Below are 20593 nucleotides of genomic sequence, written 5' to 3'. Positions count from 1 at the left end.
AGATAAAAGGGGGGACCTGCGAGCGATTGTTGCATCGTCGAAGGATAGCGGCTGTCGCAATCAGAGGCTATTTTCGCCCTGTTGAGCGGCAAGGCGGTCGTGCTCTTCAATGTCGACGGCCTCCCAAGGGTAGCACAGCCAGACGTCCTTGGTGGTTCTGGCAGCGAGGTACCTTGAGTTGACAATTTCCTCCGGGAGGATTCCGCGCTTTTCCTTATCCTTGTTCTGGAATTACCGGGTTATCGGTTAGAACTTGACAAGGATTGTTCTGTGAAGATGGAGGGTGATCCGGAGCACTCACGTGGAGGACAAAGATGCTAAAGTTGGTCTTCTCGGAACGACCTAGTTTTCGGGTTTGCTCCTCGACATCCTTCTCGAGCTCCTGAACGGCATACTGGAGGGTGGTCCTGGTGTCGTCGACCTCTAAATTTGAGAAAGGTGCTTTAGTATGCCTTTTAGGTATAGCCCGATAGGGACAAGGCGTAAATACCGTCAACGATCAGGATGTTCTTGCCGATCAAGTGGTTGATAGCTTCGGAGCTGGATGTAGAGGTTTCTGGTCAGAATCAAGAGAAGTAGTATCGGAGAATAAGCAGTGGGCGGAAGTACCTGAACTATGTGCAAACGGGTTGGGTTAGTTCATCCTATCGACCATCAAGTGCAGAGGAATCTAGGTATCTGTGGCTTACATCAAGCCATTGCAATCGAACAACCTCGGTTCCCGGAGCCTCCTCTGGCTCTCCAGTTCCTAGGCTTTCGTACAGAGAAAGTCCTGAGAGATGCGATCATGTAAGAAACAATCTTCGTGAAAAAGGCCTGGCTCCGACCAGAAGGATTCGGAGGCATTCATACCGATAGCCTGGATGGAGATGTTCTTTCCATTGGGTTGTTTCAAGAAGGATCTATTTCAAAAGCAATAAAAAAGCCGTCAGCGCTCTTGCTTCGGGGGGTTTTTTTTTGTCGGTTTGTTTATTCGGAACTGGAGGTACGTGGGCAGAACACTGAGGCTCGACAGTTCTGTGAAACCAAGGGTTCGGCCGGGATGCAGACTGACCTCAGAATTCTGGCTGGGATGTAACCACCACCGCCGATTGCGATGATAAGCTCTGGCTTGAACTCATCTAGGATCCTTTGTGCGGACTCCTTGCAGAGTTTGTGGACGTCATTGTACGTAACGTAAACCTTTTGGACCATTTTGACGGGTTTTATTGGTATTTCGGTAGTTCGTGGTTTGAGGGGATGGTGTTGCTCGGGTGTGAGATGTAGTCGTCGATGGGCTGTCGTAATGGAGATGATGGAGTTAAATAATATTTCTACGAAAAAGAAAGCAAGTTGAAAAAATATTGTCTTGACGTGAGTTTTTATTGACCGGGCAGGAAGTCAGTCTTACGGACGAGGTTTGGACGATGAATGGAATATTTCCACCATCTTCCTGATAAAAAAAAAAAAAAAAAAAAAGAGGACGAAACAGGCAGGCACAGGGGGAGTTCGATAAAAGGGCAGGCGCGATGACTTGCTCATCTGTTCGTAGGCGAGCCTCGGGTGGGGCCGATGCACCCCCACCACGCGCCCTGCTCGTGCCCCGCACCAGCCCGACAGGGTTTATGCATCTGGTAAGAAACAAAAAAAAAAAACAGATCTATCATCACAACAGAAAAATAAAGATCTAGTCCAGTTCACTTCACCTCTATCCCGGGGAACGTCTTCGCTTGTTGGAGGCCGTCGCTGTGCTGCTTCCTGCCTGAATCGCCGGCGCCTGTTGACCCAGCATTCTTTTTGCCAGCCACGTGCTCCCGTGTTCCTGATAGTCCGCCCTTGTTATTCGGTGCTGTTCTAATGCTGTCTTGTTGTTTCCAAGCGCCACTCCACCTTGCCACGCGAATTTGATCGGACTGGAGAGCCAAGTCAGAAAAGATGCCAAAAGTACATGATCACAGAATCATAGAAAGAAATATCGGGTGCATACTCCTCAGGAATAATAATTCGAACCGTATGGTTCTCTGGGGCCATGGCAATCAACTCGGTTTCCCTATTCGGTTTGCACGGTTAGCCTCCGACCCACTCTTTCAACATCAGGAAGCCACGCACAGTCGCTCTCTCAACCCTTTTAGCAGAGCATTACCGCCGATAAGCACAATGTTCGCCAGTAACAACGCCCTGTATTCTTCTGGGACGCTTTCGGCAGATTTGATGACAATCTCTGAAAGGCCGGCTTGCCGATAGCCCACATCGCCAGGATGAAACAGGAGCTCTGGTGCCATAAACCTCTCATTCCCGATAGTCAGAGTCTGCTCCATATCCTTGCCCAATTGATGTCTTTCTGGTACATCCCTTAGTAAACCTTTGTGCAAATTCTTGTAATCCGGGAGAACATATTCTTTAACGATATCATTTCGTTTTTTGCGTTTGCAAATATCAAGGTCTCGTTTAGGGTCGCTGGAAACGTAGCAGCAGCTCTCTTTGATTTCATTGACAATGTATGTTTCGTCCATCATGTTAAGCTGGCGGATGGAAAACATTTCTTTCAAGTAATTCGTGAGAACTTTCCCACCGACGTCGATACGGCGAATGCCTGCTTGATAGGGCTTTCCGTTGATAACGGGAATCACTTGGGTGAAGCTGTAGCCGCAGTCGACGGCCAGGACGCATTCTGCGGCGTTATGCTGCGCTGGTGCTCCCGGATCGAAAAGTTGGCCGATATCGTTCCAGGAAATCAACTGCCTATGCGTCGCTCGAGTTAGCTGGGGCTCTCGGAACTGGCCAATGTGCACCCCCCCCCCCCCGTGTGACGTACGATGCAGGACATCTGTAGTATGCACCGAACTCGTATTCCTCGAAAACTATTTGATCGACATTTGTTTGAAGCGGATTTGGGGCATTGGGCGCTTCGGTAAGGATCAGGGTGGTTGTTTTTGCATCGCACTGATGGTATTTCCCTGGTGAGCGGGAATCGACGATTAAAAAGGTGCATTCGTACAAAGTACCTTCAACGGCGATTCGTCGTCAAGAAGCAACCTATCCCATATCTCCTTTTGGGATTCCCAGTTCACAATATACCCCTACAGCTAGCAAAATAGCCGACAGATCGTAGACGCTACAGTCAGTGGGCTGTTAATGATCGTAGAATAAGACGACAGATGGCCCAAGAGCAGCAGCACGCACCTTCTCCACAGGCTGCCGAAATACGATAGACCCGAAATCCTTGCAGTTTTCAAGTTGCTTTCCGATATAAAGTCTCCGGTCTCGAGAACGTGCGATGCAGTTAGGAACTACGGAACAGTCGGAGAGGTCGGTGTTTCTGGTCGCAAATCCGGCTTTGATGGTGGATGCACCGTTGTCAAGGACGAGGACATTGGAGAGTCGCGGGTGGCTCGCCGAAGCCTTGACCATTGTGATTATCGGCTCATGTGATCGATCGTGTAATTGGGGATTTGAGGATGTAGTTGATGTTGTTGGATAGTTGGGATTCGATATCTGATGGTGGGTGAAGACCGAAGCGCGTGGCAGCCGACTATTTCTTCGCGCCATCCACCCAGCGACCACCGTCGTCATCCCAACATCATCGCCTTCGCCTCACCATATTACCCTCACTTCAAAACACCACGAACGCCCCCCCAAAAAACCATACCCCCACCCTATACCACAGATGTCCGACAGAGAATTTGGCGGGTCTGGTAAGAGGTCCCCTGTCTCCCCCATACAGCATTTCCGCTAAAAGCCTAACGATATCAGACGACCTCTCCCTGCCGAAAGCCACGGTGCAGAAGATAATATCTGAAATCCTGCCGTCCGATCTAGCTTTCGCAAAGGATGCCCGAGATCTGCTCATCGAATGTTGCGTCGAATTCATCACCCTGATATCCTCTGAAGCAAACGAAATCGCCGAGAAAGAAGCAAAGAAGACCATTGCATCCGAGCATGTTGTAAGAGCCCTCAATGACCTTGGCTTTAACGAATATGTGGAGGATGTTCAGGAGACTGCTCTTGAGCATAAAGAGTCCCAGAAAGTGGTACGTATAAGCTATATATTTATATACCGCACAGACGAACGTATGGCAAAATCATACTTATCCACCTTCCTCTAGACTCGTGAAAAGAAGCAGACTAAGTTCGAGGCCTCTGGTCTTTCTGCTGAGGAGCTGCTCCGTCAGCAAGAGGAGCTTTTTGGTTCGGCTAGGGCAAAATTCGATCAATCGCATGCGGCGTCGGGACCGGCGTAGCCCGCTATCCTGCAAGCCGCGGGCCATGCTTCCCAAACGCAGAAGCCACTGACGATGGAAACCCACCCTCATCCGACAACTACCTCCGGTGGCATGGCCCGGCCAGAATACTCTCAGCCGCCACGGATTTTCGACCATCCCCACTGCATCAACGTTCACAAGGGTCCGAGTACAACTTTAGAGACTATTCTTCCATTAAATTTTGCCGGGCTAGCCCCGGGGGGGTTATCCGTGCTAACACTAAGAGGGGATATCAACGAAGGTTTGGTCAACTCTACGTAAACTTCACGAATACTCCGCGGCCGTGTACCCGCAAATGTTAAAGAAAGTAACAATAGCACGCTTTGCTTCGAAGATATCCACGATCACATATTTCCATCACGCTTTCGGCCGATAGGACAGCCTGCACTTTCGAATATTAGCACCATCTGGCTCGGCCTGATCACACCTCAATCTATTTCTTCGACGGAGGGGATAGGCCACAAAAATCAGTTCTCCTATTTTTCCTTAATGGACTTGATGACGGCTGATGGACGATAGATGGAAGGGAGTGACACAGGGAACAGCTAGAAGGGCAAATAATCCACTCGATCCGGAATAGACGACGAATGTTTCGGATTGGCAGCCTAAATGTACACCGCACACTTCTAATGACCTCGGGGCTTTGCCTGGACAATATAGAAGATGACGATATCCAGTCTTGATTTCCTCCGAGTGTAAAGACAGCTATCAACTCCGAAAGAAACAGGAAAACTTTTGGACCCTTGCTTTAGATGGCTGCCTTGTTTATATTCTCCATGGCGGCCTGATTAACGTCTGCTTGTTTTACTACCCCCCGTAGTACATTCTTCTCCTCGTCCGAAAGTGAGCCTATTAAGGTATCGTACATCTGTGGTTGAGTATTCTTGAGATCTAGGAAAGCATTAGTGAAAGCTCTCATCGAACTCCTGGACGGCCCAATAACTTACTGATGAATGAATCTCTGAAAAGTTGGTACGGTTCAATATTATCAAGAGGAGTCTCAAGTAGTGACTCCTCCTCCAAGTCGCCTTCTTCGTCATCCGCGTTATATGATTGGGGATTGAATTTCTGGGCCTATGCGGGTATCGTTAGCTTTGTAAACAAAGTCTTTTTGAACTAGTGACGAAGCGCTGACCTCTTGGTTTAAGAATTCTATATATGCCTGGGCTTCTTCATCGGCAACATCTTTATCATCATTTTCGTTTTCTTCCCAACCTTCGTTTCCCTCTCCTTCCCATTCATTGTCGCTATCGGATGGGTACCCTTCATCATACAGGTCCTCCTTTTGCGCTTCTTCTCGGGCTGAATCACCAGCGTGGGCCTTATGTTAGCAGTGATCCAAAGTTACGGATAAATTTTGCAAAGGAATACACACCTTGCATAGCAACAGGCAACGTATGAAAGAGCTTTACCAAGCCCTGCAGCAGCCTATTCCAGTACGGCTGGATGCTGGCAGGTATCTGCTCGGGTCTAAGGTCTAGCAAAGCTACTATTGCGACTATCGACAACTTCTTATCATGTACCCGATTGAAGTTATCGATGTTCGAAAACCACATTGTGAAAAACTTCGCCGTCCATCCGTGCTGCTCAAGGAACTGAAGGGTTTGGCTCGGGTTGTAGTAGATGCAGTTGATGACCATTTCCATAAGATGAACTCGGTAGGCTTTGACTTTTGCATGGTTTTCTGCCGTTAAGCAGAGCATCGGCAATTCAATCAGCCGGCTAAGATAGACATCGGCGTGGCCCCGCAGATTGAGCAAAACGGCCTCCGCAAGTTTGCAACCACAGATCCTATCCATGGCCCCCAACTTGTCATGAACAAAGATAGTCTGAATTATATCGTATATAGCGTCGAGGTATGTAGGGTTTTGTTTCATGACGTCGGCACCGTAGGTAACGTAGTTGTCAAGGGCCGGCAGCATCTCTTCCACATAGAATTCCGCTTTGTCTTTGAACGTAGCGTGAATGAGTCCAAAAATCATCCACATAGTTGGCGATATCGCTTTCGCAGAAAATGTGCAGCTATCGATTATCTCAAAAACTTCGTTGTATAGATCTATCAAGTAGAACATTAGTATTTCTTGCTGCATCGAAAGGACTAAACCCGGGCCCACATACCGTAGAGCTTGTTCTCGAGCGTGATTTTGATGACCGGTTCTAAAATGGTCTCTAAGAGCAAAAGTATATCCGGAGATGTTTCCAAGGTTAGTATCAAGGTTCCGATGGTCTGAAGAATTCCGAGCGCTGTGATACTCTTGTCGTCGATGAGTTCGTTAAATTCATCTTCGGCCGTCTTATCGAGCACTTCTGAGACGATACGGATATATGTATCTCGAAGGGATTTTGTCAGGTCGACTGCGAATGGTGTTAACTGTGTCGCGAAGCTTTCGACAAGTTCTTCCATGACGTTTGCGAGTGAATCGAGGTCAACTTCATTTGTGAGTTTCAGCAGCTGTTGCATAATCTGAACAATCGTGCCTTGCATCTGAGTCTTGATGTACTCGTGCCTGATAAGGGGTGAAAGAGCCAACGCTGCCTCGACTCTCACAGGAAGCTTTTCGTCGTTGAGACATGTGATTATGCTTTCGTAGATCAGGACGATATTCTAGTCCGAGAAGTTAGTCGATTCGATCATCGAGCGCTTCAAGGGCCTCTAGGCTTACGTTTTGATCTTGGAAGTCCAAATCGCTGAACTTGTCCACGACATCACACGCTCGAGCTCTCAAGAAGGGGAACCTGCTTTGGAATTCTGGGAAAACGTGGCGGACGAAGAAGTATTCAATTTTATCGGCGATGGGACTCTTTTTCCCGAGAAGAATAGATGACAGGGATCCAATCATTCGAAGCGCGCCTTCTTTTTCTAGCGGATTCTTCTCAGCTTCTGGGCATTGCTCGTAGCTAGAATGAAACGGTCAACCCTGAAACGTACGTACTATCCCGAGTGGCTTGATACTCACTTGTTAACGATTTGGTTAATGTAGTTGAGAACGTTGAACACTGTGGTCTTCCTGCTCTTAGTAAGGGTTACCAAGAAGTTAGTAGCTGCAACGTCTGGGGCGGATATATCCTCGTAAAAGTCTAAATAAAGTCGATATTTGTTAGCGAAACACAAAGTCTGCTTATGCCCGTTACACCAAGACAGCTTACTCAGTTTCCGATGGATATATTCAACAGGCTCGGATTCGAACAATTCCAAGTCATCGGAGCTTTGACAGAGAAGAGGGAACAAGACATGTGAGACGAGGATGTCGACATGCGGCTTGAGCAACTGCCAGGTATTCTTCGGCTTGATGCTAGAGAAACTAAGTTAGCAACATATACAAAGCAAACCCTCCCACGAATTCGACGGAATTACCATTCTTCCAAAAAGCTCAAAGTAAATGAAAGACAATTTCGGCTGAGCCATGTTTGTTTTTGGGCCCAAAGGTCGATTTGGCCAAGGTATGCCTTGACGATCTCTGGCACAAAGTTGTCGATGAAATTGTGAGCAAATTGTTCGTACTCTGCAGTTGTGGACTTCGATAAGCTTTGTGGGTTCCCGTATCTAGCTTTTTTTCAGCATGATATTCCTTAAACGTGTGGATTGTAGCCGTTGTATACCGAACAAAAAGCCTATTCAGGTTAGAATAAGCCCACTTCTTGGCCTTCCACCAAGAGTGCATTTCCCGCTCGTCGATATCCTCTGGTAGAGATTCGGGGGGGGGACCTTGTTGACAACATTGATGAAAAGAGTCGCCCAGCCGACGATGGATCCATGTTCCCGCAATGTTGCTAGAAGCTCATACTGGTACACAATTAGAAAGTTAGCGAAACGGTCATTTACAATTTAGTAGTCGAAACTTACGTAAATGGCATGCTTGTAGCTTTTGAAGATGAGCCTCAGCATTTCACCTGAATCCGCATCGTTTTGGTTTGCTAGCTTGCTACCGATACCGAGGATCAAAGGGAAAGTGGCCTTGATAACGCCTTCGAGTTCCTCCCGCTTTTCCGTGGCACTCTTCAGCCTGTAGACCCTGCAGATGGCTAGAAGGCACTGTAGCCCCGAGAACACGGACGATGCATCGTTTGCCTGTAGCAAGGCTATCGTGCTGTGCATATATGAGGGCCATCGTTCCGGGAAATCATAATGCAGAATTTTACCCATCAAAGGGAGCATCTGGTGTCGAATTTTAGGGTTGGACCGAGTTAAAGTCGGGATTAATCGTTCTCTGAATGCGGGTTTTTCGTCTTCCGGGATTGGCGAGGGTTTTACATCTGCCGCTGAAGGCTCCCAAGAACGTAGGACTTTGTTTTTGAGATAGAGGACGGCTGTAGCAGGCGAGCCGAAGAGTTAGATGGATTGGATTCTCTGTTCCTTCTGCGAACTCCCGATTTTGAGGGTGCCTCCCGAGTTTTACGTGCTTACCGGATAGACGTATATTCTCATCGTGGTCGGTATCGACGATGTGTAGTAAGGCCCCAATGAAGCCGGGAGCTTGCTCCGCCTGATATTCAAATAAAAAGAAAGCTAGTTAGTTAGAGATCTCAGGCATACCGATTCGCTGAACCAGAGGGAAATAATCTCGCGAACTCACTTGCTTGAGCTGTCTCTCAGCATTCCGGCGAATCTCTAAGGTATGGTCGAAGGTCTCGACGATAGATTGCCTCAGCAATGGATTTATTTGATCCATCTTTGGCGGGTATTATGTCATCCAACCTTGTCAGGGGTCAAGGTAACCTCGAGAGAACAGACGGGCGTGCAAGTTGAGGAAGGTCGTACGTAGGCACAGCTGTTTGGACCTGGAGCGATCAGCTGCTGTGGTGTGCTGAAGTACTGGCTGGTTCTGCTCTGCTTGCTCGCTTCAGTCGGGGTTGTGGTTCTGGAGTGTTTTTGTGTTCTGTTGTGGTTGACGTTCTGGTGGGGGCGCAGATTGGATTTTCTATTTTTTTTTTTTTTTTTTTTTTTTTTTCCCTTTTCTCCTCCCCTACATACTTCGTGTAATAGATACAAACTTGTGTATTGTACTAGCTGTCTTGAATACCTTATCATTTCTAAACCCAAAGCTCTGCTTCTAGCTCCCTCGAAATTTGCAGATCATTATATAATATACTAATGGACAATCGACTTCTATTTAGGCCCAAGGGGTATGTATATATTAATATTGCAATAGGAAGTGCCATATAAAACTACAAAGTCTCGATCGTTTTCGAACATTTCGAGTGCGAAGTCTCTAAGTTTCAAAACTGATATATAGGAGAAAAACCCATATCTTAATTTGTTGTATTATATGTGGAGCTCGGAAATATCATTGTATTTTACCATTTAATTTGGCTCCAAACAAGTACTTAGCTACCGGTATTAATTAATATTCGCACCAAGACCATGCATGCATATGGCCAAGCTAGTTAACGACTAGAAATAGAGAGAGCCGCAGGATATAATGTCCCTCCGGATCATCTCCTGACACTTCTCCGCTTTTTGATACAGCGCCGGATCACCAATGATTCTAGCTGCATTTCGGACCTCTCTGCATGTCTCGTCCAACCGTGTGATCACCCGAACAATGGTACCCTCCAGTACGTCTGTCAGATCTGTAATCCGCTCGAAACTCATCCCCTTTGCCCACTCGTAGACCACTTCCATGAGCCCGAATCGTGGCCGTCCTTCAAAGTCATCCGTTTCGGCGTTTATCAGCACCTGGTGCTCGGATTGTATCTCATTGACTCGTTTGGCAATCTCCAAGATTTTCTCCTTCCCTCGCTCAAGCTTCGGCGGTACTACCGGGACCGTGTCTGTCTTTTCCTGGAAAACAAAAGCGGACAGAAGCGCCACCATCTCCTCTGGTTCAAAGTCGGCGAGTGTGTTCTCGAGTATAAGTTCTGTTAGTACCAATTCATTTGCAGAGTTTATTTCACATGCGACTCTCCCCTTCAGCTGTACCCGTGAGCTTTCATCGATAAAATCTAGCTGTTTTAGAACTCTAACTCGCTGCTCATAATCCGGCAAAAGTTGAAGGTTTTGGTCGGAAATAAGCTGTTTGAGGTTTTTGATCTTCTCTTGGAGCTTGTATTCTTCATTCCTAGCTCGGAAGTGCTTCGGGAAGTTGGGGCAGCTCAAGCTCTTGCATTTTTTAATCTTCTGCAGTTCAGCTTTCCTCCCTTTCATAACTTCTTGGAACCGCATGTCTCGAATCTTTGTCCAGTCGTTTTCCGCCCACGCAGAGCCGTCCAGGCTCTGGCCCAAGTCTTTCAGTTCCTGTAACAACTGTTTTACCACAGTCGCTTTCCCTGTTCGGGCCTCTGTGATGCGCGATTCGACAACGGTTTTCGATATGTATTCGATGTGTGAGGGTGGCACTGCTGTTTCCTTGATCTTAATCTTGTCCCCCGCCACCTGTCGAATTACGGAGGCGAAAATAGGGTTAAAGGGGATGGAATCATTGGGTATCTTTTGATCATTACCCCCTGTGAGCTTCAGAATCTGGATAACGGGATTCGGGCCTGTGGTTTGCGAGGGTCGTATCAAGGCGCCGATGGTTCTAGTGTTATCTTCATCTTGAAGTACAACCACCCTTCCAGAGCAGTACATCCGTTTCCCTTGGGGGTTCTTGAGAGCTAGGATATGCAATTCCTGGGTCAGCTTCTTGTACGTTATTGCTGCCTCGTGGAGCGAGTCTAAATCTTCATTGCAATGGACGCAGTCCTCTCTTATAAGGTTCTTGAGACCTTCCTCATTTGCTGTAACCATCTTTTGATGCTCGGGTAATAGTGTTTGTGTGGCGTTTTCACTGAAACTTCTCTTGATCATTTCTTCAATCTTGAGGGCTTCCACACGTAACAGATTCAATATCATGTTATAGGTGAGACGGAATTGGCTCTGTAACTTTGTTGGCTGTCCGAGGATCATGGTCTTAAGGGTGCCTGCAGGAGGAGCTTCATCTCCGTTGCCAACGATGATTACCGTACCCGAACTGTCCAGACCTCTTCGACCGGCTCGGCCTGCCATTTGAATATACTCCCCAGAAAGAAGGTCTCTGAATGATCTCCCATCGTGTTTTCTGATTCCAGAGAATACCACCGTACGTGTGGGAAGGTTTAACCCCTAAGAGCGAGTGAGAAAATTGTTCTGTTCACTATAGGCGTACAAGATGCTTACCATTGCAAAAGTTTCTGTCGCAAACAAAACCTTCACTAACGATTTCGCAAATAGGATTTCAACCATTTCCTTTACAATCGGGAGCAAGCCTCCGTGGTGAACTGCAATTCCTCTGGCGAGGAGATCTCGTAAGCGGCGGATTTGCGGTAACTGTCTGTCTTCGATTCGTAACCTAGCTATCGATTTCTCCACGATCATATGAATGGCACTTTTTTCATTGGCCGTGCAGTAGTCTAGGTTTGAGAGCGCATCGGCATTCTCTTCGCACCGTTTCTTGGAGAAAACAAATATGCAGCCAGGGAGGAGGTCCTCCTTTTTTAAATGTTGGACCAAATGGACCCAGAGGTTCTTGTCCTGGTTTGCCGTAGTTCTGCCCCCTCTGCCTCCACGGTTGAAAGACGCCGCTCCGCTAGCCCCGCGCATAACATTCCCTCCCCTACCCCCGCGAGCAGATTGGCTTCCGCGGTGATTTGGACCACCTCTCTGCCCACCTCTCTGGGAAATATTTCCACGAGTTGGTGCCGACTGACTGGGCCTCTCATCTTTCTTCCCGGACATCGCCTCGTTAGCGTCTTTAAGTCCGGCCTCCAAGAACTTCTTGTTCTGATCGACGATTTTGTGCATCTTCTTTCCTGCCCACAAATAATGCTCTAGGGGTACCGGACGCTTTGGGGTAGAGATGACATATATGTCCTTCTTCTTTGTCCGACCGACCCAGCTGGCAAATTCTTTGGTGTTCGGAACAGTCGCAGATAGCAGGATGAGATTCACGTGATCTGGGAGCATAATGATGACCTCTTCCCAAACGACACCCCTCTCTTGATCGTTGACGTAATGGACTTCGTCAAAAATTACAAACTCGACATCTCGAATGAGGTCAGCTCCGCGATAGAGCATACTCCTCAGGATTTCCGTTGTCATGATTAGGCAACTGGCCTCAGGGTTGATCTGCACATCGCCCGTCAAAATCCCAACATCATCGAATATAGTCCTGAAATCTCGAAACTTTTGGTTGCTCAAAGCCTTGATAGGCGAGGTATATATCGCCTTTGTCATATGCTTGGCGGCTAATGCGATGGCATATTCAGCAACAACAGTTTTTCCAGCCGAAGTGTGGGCTGCCACGAAGACCGAATCTCCGTTTTCAAGATGGTAGATTGCTTCTTTCTGAAAGTTGTCAAGCTCGAAGGGCCATTCCCGAGCCATGTTCGGCACAAGTTCTTTAAAGTTGGTCAGATCTTGGTTGATATCCACCATATGGGCCCACTCTTTCCCGCGGGATATGGTGGATGACGGAGCGAGTTGGCCACGCGGGGCGAGAAGTGGGAATTCGACTGACAATAAGTCGTCGATACCTTCTAACTCCGATATCTGTCCTGTAGGTTGTGGTCCTTGCTCATTCGATTCGATTTTATCTTTTAGTTGCCGGATTGGCTCGACGTCTCCAAATTGGAATCCATCATTGTCTTCCTCGTCTTCTAGCTCTTCGTCGCCTTCTATATTCAATCCCCGTAACAACCCGGGAGCGACCTGCAGCATACCATCCTTTCCATAGAGCGAATCTTGGGCGAATTCGACAGCAGCAAGATCTTCTGACCTTTCACTCGCCGACCCGGCTTCTAAGCCCCCCGGCGTGAAAGGAAAGAAACCTGCTTTTCCACGAACGAAATCGGCCCTAGTTCCAGGTTTCCGCAGCAAAGAGGTAGAGTTCTTGGCGTTGGTAGACTGAGCTGGGACGGATACCTCTTTGTATCCAGTGACACGGCCTTCCAGGCCTTCGCGTGTAAATCGAATGACGGTCCTTGTCATGGTGGAGGATAGTGCAAACAAGGAATAGTAATCCGGAGGGTCCTCCCATCGCCTAATGGTGGAAGAGGGTGGATGTCAGGATCGTGAACATAATGAAAGCGGGGATTGACTGGATCATTGGATGCCGCACTCTTGTAGATTATTTAACCATTCCACTGGAAACTGGTCTAGGGGAGTGAGGAAACCATTTTCAAGCTCACCCAGAAGCTCTTCCCGATGTCTTTTGACAGGCGGTCGAGGCTTTGGGGATGTAAGTGTTGCATCGATATCAATTTCGTCCGCCCTCTCGATACCGAAGTTATGGATAGTCGCCATTTCTGATTATATCTCAGATTCCATTTCGAGGTGTTCAAGTCTTGACTAGTGGGTCGCGATGGCGGTAGTCAGTGGTAGTGGTGGTGATAATGCGGTGATAAGATCTGGTATGGTCAATGGTTGGTGGTGGACTGGGGTTTGTGCGCTAATGAACGACGACCAAGACAATTCGGAGGTTCCGTTCGACCTTCACGAATTCGAAATTCTACTGGTACCCCCCTCAGCCAGGTCGTCGAACACCGCCATCAATCCAGAACCGACTCGAACCCGAACCCGCCCTGCCCGGCAGTCCCGATAAACTACGATTGGTCACCGAATCCTGCATTTCAGAACTTCCTGGGATTCGTAGACAAGATGGCCGTCCCACCAAAGAAAATTGACCATCCGTACCCTGTCGGTAGCCTTTCACCCTTCCGTCACAACCCGCGCAAGTGATTTCTTAGTAATGATAGAATACTGACATTGAGGAATAACCAGCTTATAGACAATGACCCGTACGCTTCTCTTCTGTCCGTTCGATCTCCGCTCAGACACTAACAGCCGGCGCTAGGTATGTCACCCGCGTCATACGATACTTTCGACCATCCGACTATGCGACAATTGCTCTCTCAACAGCAGCCGCTCCGGGTCTCTACATGTTGATGGAAGTGTGTGCACCGCAATACATGGGAAGGACGGCAGTCATGTCCGGAATGCGAACGAGCGGGCTCATCGGCTTGACGGGTGGATTCCTCATCGCATACCAACAGAGTTCCCGTATAGTTACCCCGCAATCCTGCCTAGAAAACCCCCAATGGCTGATTTCAAACGCTCCGTCTTTCAATAGTCCGATTCTGGGGGTGGAGAGAAAACGAACGAGAGGTCAAGATGGATATGAGAGAAATGATTGATAAAGTTAAGAAGAAGGAACCTCTGTACGGCGAAAGCAACTTGACACCTTATATGCAAGGTGTCGCTGCTAGGAACAGCCGGTACTCACAATTGATGCTCTACGTTTTCCCATGGTTCAATTTGGCGAATCATGACCAGGTGGGAGCCCCAGTCTTGCCGTTATATTCATGAAATAGGCATTATACTAACTAGCCGCGGTTGTATAAAGCACGGTGTTGATACCGCAAAATATTATCGGGCAGCCGAGGAAGAGATGGAGCAAGAGAGGCTAGCCAAAGAAAGGTAAAGCTAAGGTTGGGCTCAGGTTTGGGGAGGGAAAAAAAAAAAAAACGAAAGGGCCTACTTCATCTCCAGTCCATGACAGGTGCTTTTCGTTTCCAGGGATTCCAAGATTTGCTAGATGTTAGCAGCTCTTTGTACATAATGCTTTGTGTGCTTCTGAAAATTTCTTTTTTTCTTCTTTTAGATTGAGTCCATAAAGAATCAAATGTTTCTTAAATGGACCGTATAAGTGACTCTAGGGACAGCGCTCCTTCTTCACCAATCCATATATGGTTCTCATCTTCTCCTCCCCCAACCGTCCAGCGGACTGCGAGATGTTCGTTTTCGACTTCCACTCGTAGACGTTTGTACTGAGTTTTTTCACCGGCCTGTGTCATCTCATTGCTCATCGCAATCTGTTCCCATCCTGCGACTCTGCTGGTTATATAGTTTATGACACTTCGCTCCAAACACCACTGGAGGTATCTTTGAACTTCCGCTTGCGAACTAAAGGAGTTGGTGCCCATCAATGTAGCAGAGCTACCGTCGTGGGCGGTGTGCACGGCGAATCTCGTCCCGAAAATTGATGGGCCGAGAAGCGTCTGGATCAAAACGACGATTTTCCAGCTCCCCGGGAGGTATACTGTTGCTTTCGACTCTACGAGCCCGATTAAAGAATCAACAGCGTCGTCAACGTTTTCAATGTCCCTTGATAAACAATTGTGGCACTTTTCGAGTGTTAGATGCGCATTCAGACCAGCCGACTTCGCATAGCTAATGAGTCTAGACGCAGATGCTTTGAATTCGTCCGTGTTGTTCTGATGTCGAAGGTGTGATACTATCGGCCGAAGTAGGCTGAGAGGAGGGTTTGCTGTGGGACGTTGCGTTAGCAGAGGAGGTGGAAGGCGTCTTTTTTTAAGACTCTGTCGATGAGCATGAGACAAAAGAAGATGTAGAGCCGTCCAGAGGCCCTGCGCTAGTTCGTTGTCCTCATCAGAAGTTGTTTCTGGGACCGATATGTCTGCATTGCTCGTCTGATTTTTTTTAACGTTAATATACCTCGCTTTGACCTGAATCAATCCGTAGAAAGCCCACCATGTCAATAATAATAGCACTATCCCCCCCAAGTTCAAACGTGACTGCCTCGTCGACATTGCGAAACCCAAGATTTGCCAGTGCCCTCGCTTCTCGAGCAATTTCGAGGAATAGCTCATGTTCGTAGGCGTAGTTTCTAGAATTTTGGATCATGCTAGTGATTCCCGATGCTTGTGCATCATCAGCGAACGGTTTCGATGTGCCTGTGACCCGTCCGCCGCGTGAAACTCGGGCTCGGACCGAGCCCCTGTTAAGTCCATGACCGAGATCTTGCATCGTTATTGTCCCATCAGTTCCTTTTCGAAGCACGCCTAGTCCACGGTACTTTTCATCCGCGCCAGCTAGGAACAGTAAGCGTCATTCCAAGCCAATGATCGAGCTGATAGAAATTGTAAGAGCAAAGGGGGAAATACCCTCTGAAAAGCCGAATCTGACACCCAGGCTTTGTGGCTCCCTGGGGACCCGGCAGATAGCCCATCCTTCTCTTTTAACATCAAGAACATCCTCCCAGTACATCTGCTCTCGCTCGGATTCTTGGGCTAGGCGTGAGGCGGCGTTAAGGAGCGAGCTAGCTGACTGTACCAGGGACTCGGATCTCCAACCCTTCGAGATTGTTTCGCTGTCAGACTTTTCAGACTGTGTCGAATCTTTCTTTCGTATCGAATCCGATCCGAGCGTCCCACTGGCAACGGTATCTTTTAAATGTCGAGACATCGAAGCTTCGGCGTGCGTAGGACGGACGCCAGATAGGAGCAGGGAAACGAAATCCAGGGCGGACATGGCATCGAACTGCGCATGCCTAGAAGGTGGATACGGTCTAGTCAGTCTATCGAATTCCAGATTCGGTCTGTAAAGCCTTCATGAGAGAGGACCGGTCCGGTAGGAAAGTGCTCACTCGATCAATTTGATGAGTTCCTGTTTTTTAAGGGCAAGAGCCTCCCGTGGATTGGGCTGGTCATCAGCAATGGCGGGCAGGGGGACTTGGTCGTCATCGCGGGGTGCGTCCTGGTCGGAGAGCTTCTCGGCAGCCGCGATCTCTTCGTTGAGGCTGTCTTCGGTGACATTTTTGAAGAGACCGCGTTCGGATTGGATGCGAGGAATGAGAGAGGATAAAGAAGTCGTGTGCGGATCTGGTTCCGGCCAGGACGTTAGGGAGAGGAGAAGGCGGTCGTCCATGTCAGGGTGGGTGATGATGGTGGTGATGGTAGTCGTGGTGTTAATTGTGAAACCAATGGTGATGGTGGGAATAAGAGGTGGTGTCTGTAAAGAGAGCGGGAACGAGAACAGGAACAAGAGGTAAGAAACGGAATAAAATATAAAATATAAAATATAAAAAAAAGTAAAATAAAAAATAAAAAATAAAAAATAAAAATATATCAGAGAGGAAGAGTAGTCTCCGACTGGACTAATAATATACAGAATAAGAGTAGTACTCGTCGACTGCTGTGGACTACTGCTGCTGCTACCACTACTTCTCGCCGTCCTCGAAGACCTTGGTGGCTCCCATGAACAGCCCGGCTTGCAGGCCTCCCAGAGTCCTGATCTTTTCCCCTTGGTTCGAGGTCATCCGGAGCAGTTCTTCCATATCAGACAGGTTGGCTTGAAGCTGTGCCAATTGGCCTTGTAGATGTGTGTATTGCCGTGTTTTGTATGTTGATGACGATGATGAACCTGAGCCTCCCGTTGACATTCCGGCTGTTGAACTTGAAGACATGGCTGCTTTCGATATTATCGCAGGTTAGAGAGTATCTAGTCGAGTGCGTGATCGCTTTTGATGTTGCGGTGGGCGGTGGTTGACGGTGATGATGTTTGGTTTGAGCGTTTGAATGTTCGGAGTGGTTTCTCCAGCCAATCGAAGTTCCCAGTCATCATCATCATCACCACCACCACCACCACCACCACCACCACCACCATCATCCACCTCCACCAGGATCCTACCTCCCACAAGGATTTCTCCACCCTCCGGCTTCAAATACTCGACTTCCGACCTCTCGCGCTTCTCGTACCTGCTCCATATCCTCTACCACAAATCCTTCTTCCCTCGTTCTCACCGAATCAACAATTATCATATCTCTTTCCCCAAATAACGCGCCATGGCGTCCCCGACGCCCCCAACCGCTTCTGCTAAAACGACACCGGGCCCGAATGGTCCTCATCCGCCTCGAAAGATCCGTCGTGCCACCGGCGACCCGCTGGTTAGACCAAAGCCAAGAAAACCACCTCCAAAGAAACCCCTCGGCCCCCCCCCCCAGGTTTGAAGCCTGCCATCAACGAGGACCCCGAACCTGACGAGGATCCGTCGACTTACATCGAGTACAAACTCGTCACAACCAAAAAGGCTCTGCTCCGTAACATGCGCTTCCATTGCATGAGACTGTACTCGAAAAACGATGTCAACATTATGGATCCAGAGGAGTTCATCCGTCCCATCAAACTACACAGAAGAGATCCTCGCGGCCCCTTGCAAGGTGCAAGGGTTGATCCCGGAAGCAACGGCGCAACTTTGGACCCTGATGAGAAGGACATCGACCCGGAAGAAAAGGCAAAACGAGAGGCTGAGAAGGCTGAGAAAGAGAGGCAGCATGCGGAAAACCTAGCAAGGATCGCTCCCCATGGAGGAGCAGTCAAGCAGAAAAAGAACATGTTCAAGAAAAAGACACAGCAGGTTTTCCAGCGCGACGAAGAAGAGCGTCGACTCAAATACGAAGAATACTTCCCATGGTTCATCGAGGACTATGAAAATAAGAATACCTGGATCGGTAATCTCGAGGGTGGCCTTAGTGGTACCTCTGTCATGCTCGTCATGGATGACGGCATGTTCAAGATGATACCCGTCGAAAAGTTCTATCGATTTCAGCAACGAAACAATTTCAAAACCCTATCTGCTGACCAGGCGGAAGCTGCCATGAAACAGAAGGAAAGGCTGAACAGGTGGTTCATGGATGTAACCAAGGCCGATGAAAAGGAAGCCAAGCTCAAGGAAGAACAGGAAAATCTACGTGCCACAAAAAGGCTCTACACTGTCAAAGGTGACCGCTTGGAGGGCCGTGAAGCGAAGCCTGGGTTTACGGATGCCGATGAACTCGATTTTGAGGAAGACTTTGCAGATGACGAAGCACCCCCGATCATAGAAGGCGACGAAGAGGAACTCAAGGTGGCTACGGTATGTATAGTTCTCTGGTGATATGTTAAGAATTCTGTTTCGCTTACTCTATTCACAGAAAAAAATGCAAAGAGAACAACTTTCTGCCAACATCTTCGACATTCGCGACGAGAAGGACTACGAAAGAGAGGAACAGGAGAAGCGGGCGTTGGAGAGATCTCGAAAGGCTCACGGGCGTAAAGTGAAAAAGTATTTGAAACAGCGTGAGAAGAACGCCATATATGAATCCGACTCGGATGAAAACCCATATGCTTCGTCAGTAAGTTATTTTATAGGTCCACCCACCGTTAGGCATAAACCACAAAGACCTTAACACGGCTAACATACAATCTAGCAAGAGTCCGTGGATAGCGATGAAGAGGCAGCCAAGAAAGAAGAGGAGGAAAAGAAGAAAGCAGCAGAAAAGGCCGTCAAGGAAAAGGAGGAGGAAGAGCGAAAGAGGGAAAGACAAGAGCAAAAGGAAGCCGAGGAAGCCGTCAAGTCATTGAAGGCCGCAGCTGCAGGGAAAGCAGCATCTCAGCCAGGCACGTCTTCTCCTACTACAGCCACCACAGCCCCAAATAAACCATCGGCCGCCCAAACCGCTAAATCTTTAAAACGATCCGGATCTCCAGGTATAGCGGATGCAGGCCCCGAATCCAGCGTGCAAAATAAACGAGCCAAGAAGGACGACCAATCTACGAGTGCCAAATCGCTCGCCGCAGCCAACGGTCAGACGTCGGCTCAAAGCCGTTTAATCGCCATCAAGCGTGAGCCAGACACCGGGGCGCCCAGCCCAAGTAGCTCCGCTGGAGATATCCCCAGGAACAAAAACATCAAGAAAAGAAGAAAGCCAACGGGGGCTGGAAGCGGTAGTGAGTATGAAACTGGCGGCGAGATGTCAGACGGAGCCACAAGTGAAGGAGGGAAGGCAGCGAAGAAGATTAAGATCAGAGTGGGCGGAGAGGGTCCTGCCAGTATTCCGGCCCGATCTGGTAGTCCCCCTGTTGCAAAAACGGCAGTAGGTAAGAAATCTCGATCTGGGTCCCCAAGTGCTGGAGTAAGCAGGGGCGGTAGCCCAAGCGCCGCCGCAGGTACGTACCCACCGTCAGCAAGGATTTTGCCCTTCAACCACTAACAGCTCTCAGACAAATCGAAAGCACCGATCACGGAGGATGAAATCAAAGCAGTCCTCACCCCAGAAGGTATCGATTTCGCAACTATCAGTAAGAAGTTCCACGGTCGTGTGAATCCTAGCAATAAAGCCGAGTTCTTCAAGAAGCTCAAGGGCCTTAGCCGACTCGTGGATGATAAGGAGCGCGGAAAGGTGTTCTACCCTCGGGAGGAGACGTCATAAACGAACGTTGTTGTTGCATGTTGCCGCTATTTTTATCTTTGATATCGCTTCCCCGGCGAGGTTTGCATCAAGGCCCGCTTCTCAATATTGTTTGCCACCCACCCCTTCCCCATAATCTAGGCCTGTTGCATTCGGTCGAAATACGACGGGGTAATCTTTTTGAACGGAATGATACATGGGTTTAGCCAGCGGAGGGCTCGGCGAATCCCCGGCGAATCAAATTCCAGGCTTTACCAAGTCAGGTCTAAGCGGGTTTGCATCCGAGTGATTTCCTTCCATTTCGCCGCCTGGAGCCTCGCCTCGAGGCTGTCGTGCATTGTCGCACAGTTCAGTCCATGTATTTTATC

The 20593-nt window shown here is 48.6% G+C and overlaps 8 protein-coding genes across 8 annotated transcripts; 3 read left to right on the top strand and 5 right to left on the bottom strand.

Annotated features, from left to right (window-relative positions):
- Positions 1-60: 60 nt before the first annotated feature.
- On the bottom strand, positions 61-1194 carry DFL_003581 (uncharacterized protein; the record flags this gene model as incomplete). The annotated part of the gene is made up of 7 exons (XM_067632540.1): positions 61-225; positions 302-423; positions 491-540; positions 610-614; positions 690-772; positions 853-902; positions 1055-1194. 7 exons carry the CDS (start codon positions 1192-1194, stop codon positions 61-63), a joined length of 615 nt encoding a protein of 204 aa, XP_067490799.1.
- Positions 1195-1687: 493 nt separating this feature from the next.
- Positions 1688-3390, bottom strand: DFL_003580 (uncharacterized protein; the record flags this gene model as incomplete). Its single annotated transcript, XM_067632539.1, has 6 exons — positions 1688-1892; positions 1967-2029; positions 2089-2721; positions 2795-2922; positions 2985-3059; positions 3163-3390. 6 exons carry the CDS (start codon positions 3388-3390, stop codon positions 1688-1690), a joined length of 1332 nt encoding a protein of 443 aa, XP_067490798.1.
- A 256-nt stretch (positions 3391-3646) lies between these two features.
- Positions 3647-4220, top strand: DFL_003579 (uncharacterized protein; the record flags this gene model as incomplete). Its single annotated transcript, XM_067632537.1, has 3 exons — positions 3647-3674; positions 3733-4010; positions 4086-4220. 3 exons carry the CDS (start codon positions 3647-3649, stop codon positions 4218-4220), a joined length of 441 nt encoding a protein of 146 aa, XP_067490797.1.
- Positions 4221-4989: 769 nt separating this feature from the next.
- Positions 4990-8911, bottom strand: DFL_003578 (uncharacterized protein; the record flags this gene model as incomplete). The annotated part of the gene is made up of 14 exons (XM_067632536.1): positions 4990-5132; positions 5189-5315; positions 5377-5543; positions 5617-6297; positions 6360-6846; positions 6905-7139; positions 7199-7319; positions 7389-7534; positions 7597-7785; positions 7842-7885; positions 7948-8025; positions 8086-8549; positions 8647-8725; positions 8816-8911. 14 exons carry the CDS (start codon positions 8909-8911, stop codon positions 4990-4992), a joined length of 3057 nt encoding a protein of 1018 aa, XP_067490796.1.
- Positions 8912-9633: 722 nt separating this feature from the next.
- DFL_003577 (uncharacterized protein) lies at positions 9634-13500 on the bottom strand (the record flags this gene model as incomplete). The annotated part of the gene is made up of 3 exons (XM_067632535.1): positions 9634-11322; positions 11377-13237; positions 13316-13500. The coding sequence occupies 3 exons, from the start codon at positions 13498-13500 to the stop codon at positions 9634-9636; spliced, it is 3735 nt and encodes a 1244-aa protein (XP_067490795.1).
- A 354-nt stretch (positions 13501-13854) lies between these two features.
- Positions 13855-14677, top strand: DFL_003576 (uncharacterized protein; the record flags this gene model as incomplete). The annotated part of the gene is made up of 5 exons (XM_067632534.1): positions 13855-13893; positions 13978-13994; positions 14051-14256; positions 14327-14529; positions 14600-14677. 5 exons carry the CDS (start codon positions 13855-13857, stop codon positions 14675-14677), a joined length of 543 nt encoding a protein of 180 aa, XP_067490794.1.
- Positions 14678-14885: 208 nt separating this feature from the next.
- DFL_003575 (uncharacterized protein) lies at positions 14886-17461 on the bottom strand (the record flags this gene model as incomplete). Its single annotated transcript, XM_067632533.1, has 5 exons — positions 14886-15686; positions 15748-16088; positions 16161-16546; positions 16643-17007; positions 17240-17461. 5 exons carry the CDS (start codon positions 17459-17461, stop codon positions 14886-14888), a joined length of 2115 nt encoding a protein of 704 aa, XP_067490793.1.
- Positions 17462-17521: 60 nt separating this feature from the next.
- On the top strand, positions 17522-20246 carry DFL_003574 (uncharacterized protein; the record flags this gene model as incomplete). Its single annotated transcript, XM_067632532.1, has 6 exons — positions 17522-17749; positions 17948-18910; positions 18969-19169; positions 19245-19434; positions 19525-19983; positions 20038-20246. 6 exons carry the CDS (start codon positions 17522-17524, stop codon positions 20244-20246), a joined length of 2250 nt encoding a protein of 749 aa, XP_067490792.1.
- Between the last annotated feature and the right edge of the window lie 347 nt (positions 20247-20593).

Source organism: Arthrobotrys flagrans (assembly GCF_004000055.1).
Source record: "Arthrobotrys flagrans strain CBS H-5679 chromosome Unknown unitig_0, whole genome shotgun sequence".
Classification (NCBI taxonomy): Eukaryota; Fungi; Ascomycota; class Orbiliomycetes; order Orbiliales; family Orbiliaceae; genus Arthrobotrys; species Arthrobotrys flagrans.
Note: the sequence above shows the minus strand (reverse complement) of the source record. Positions and strands in the feature narration are given on the sequence as shown.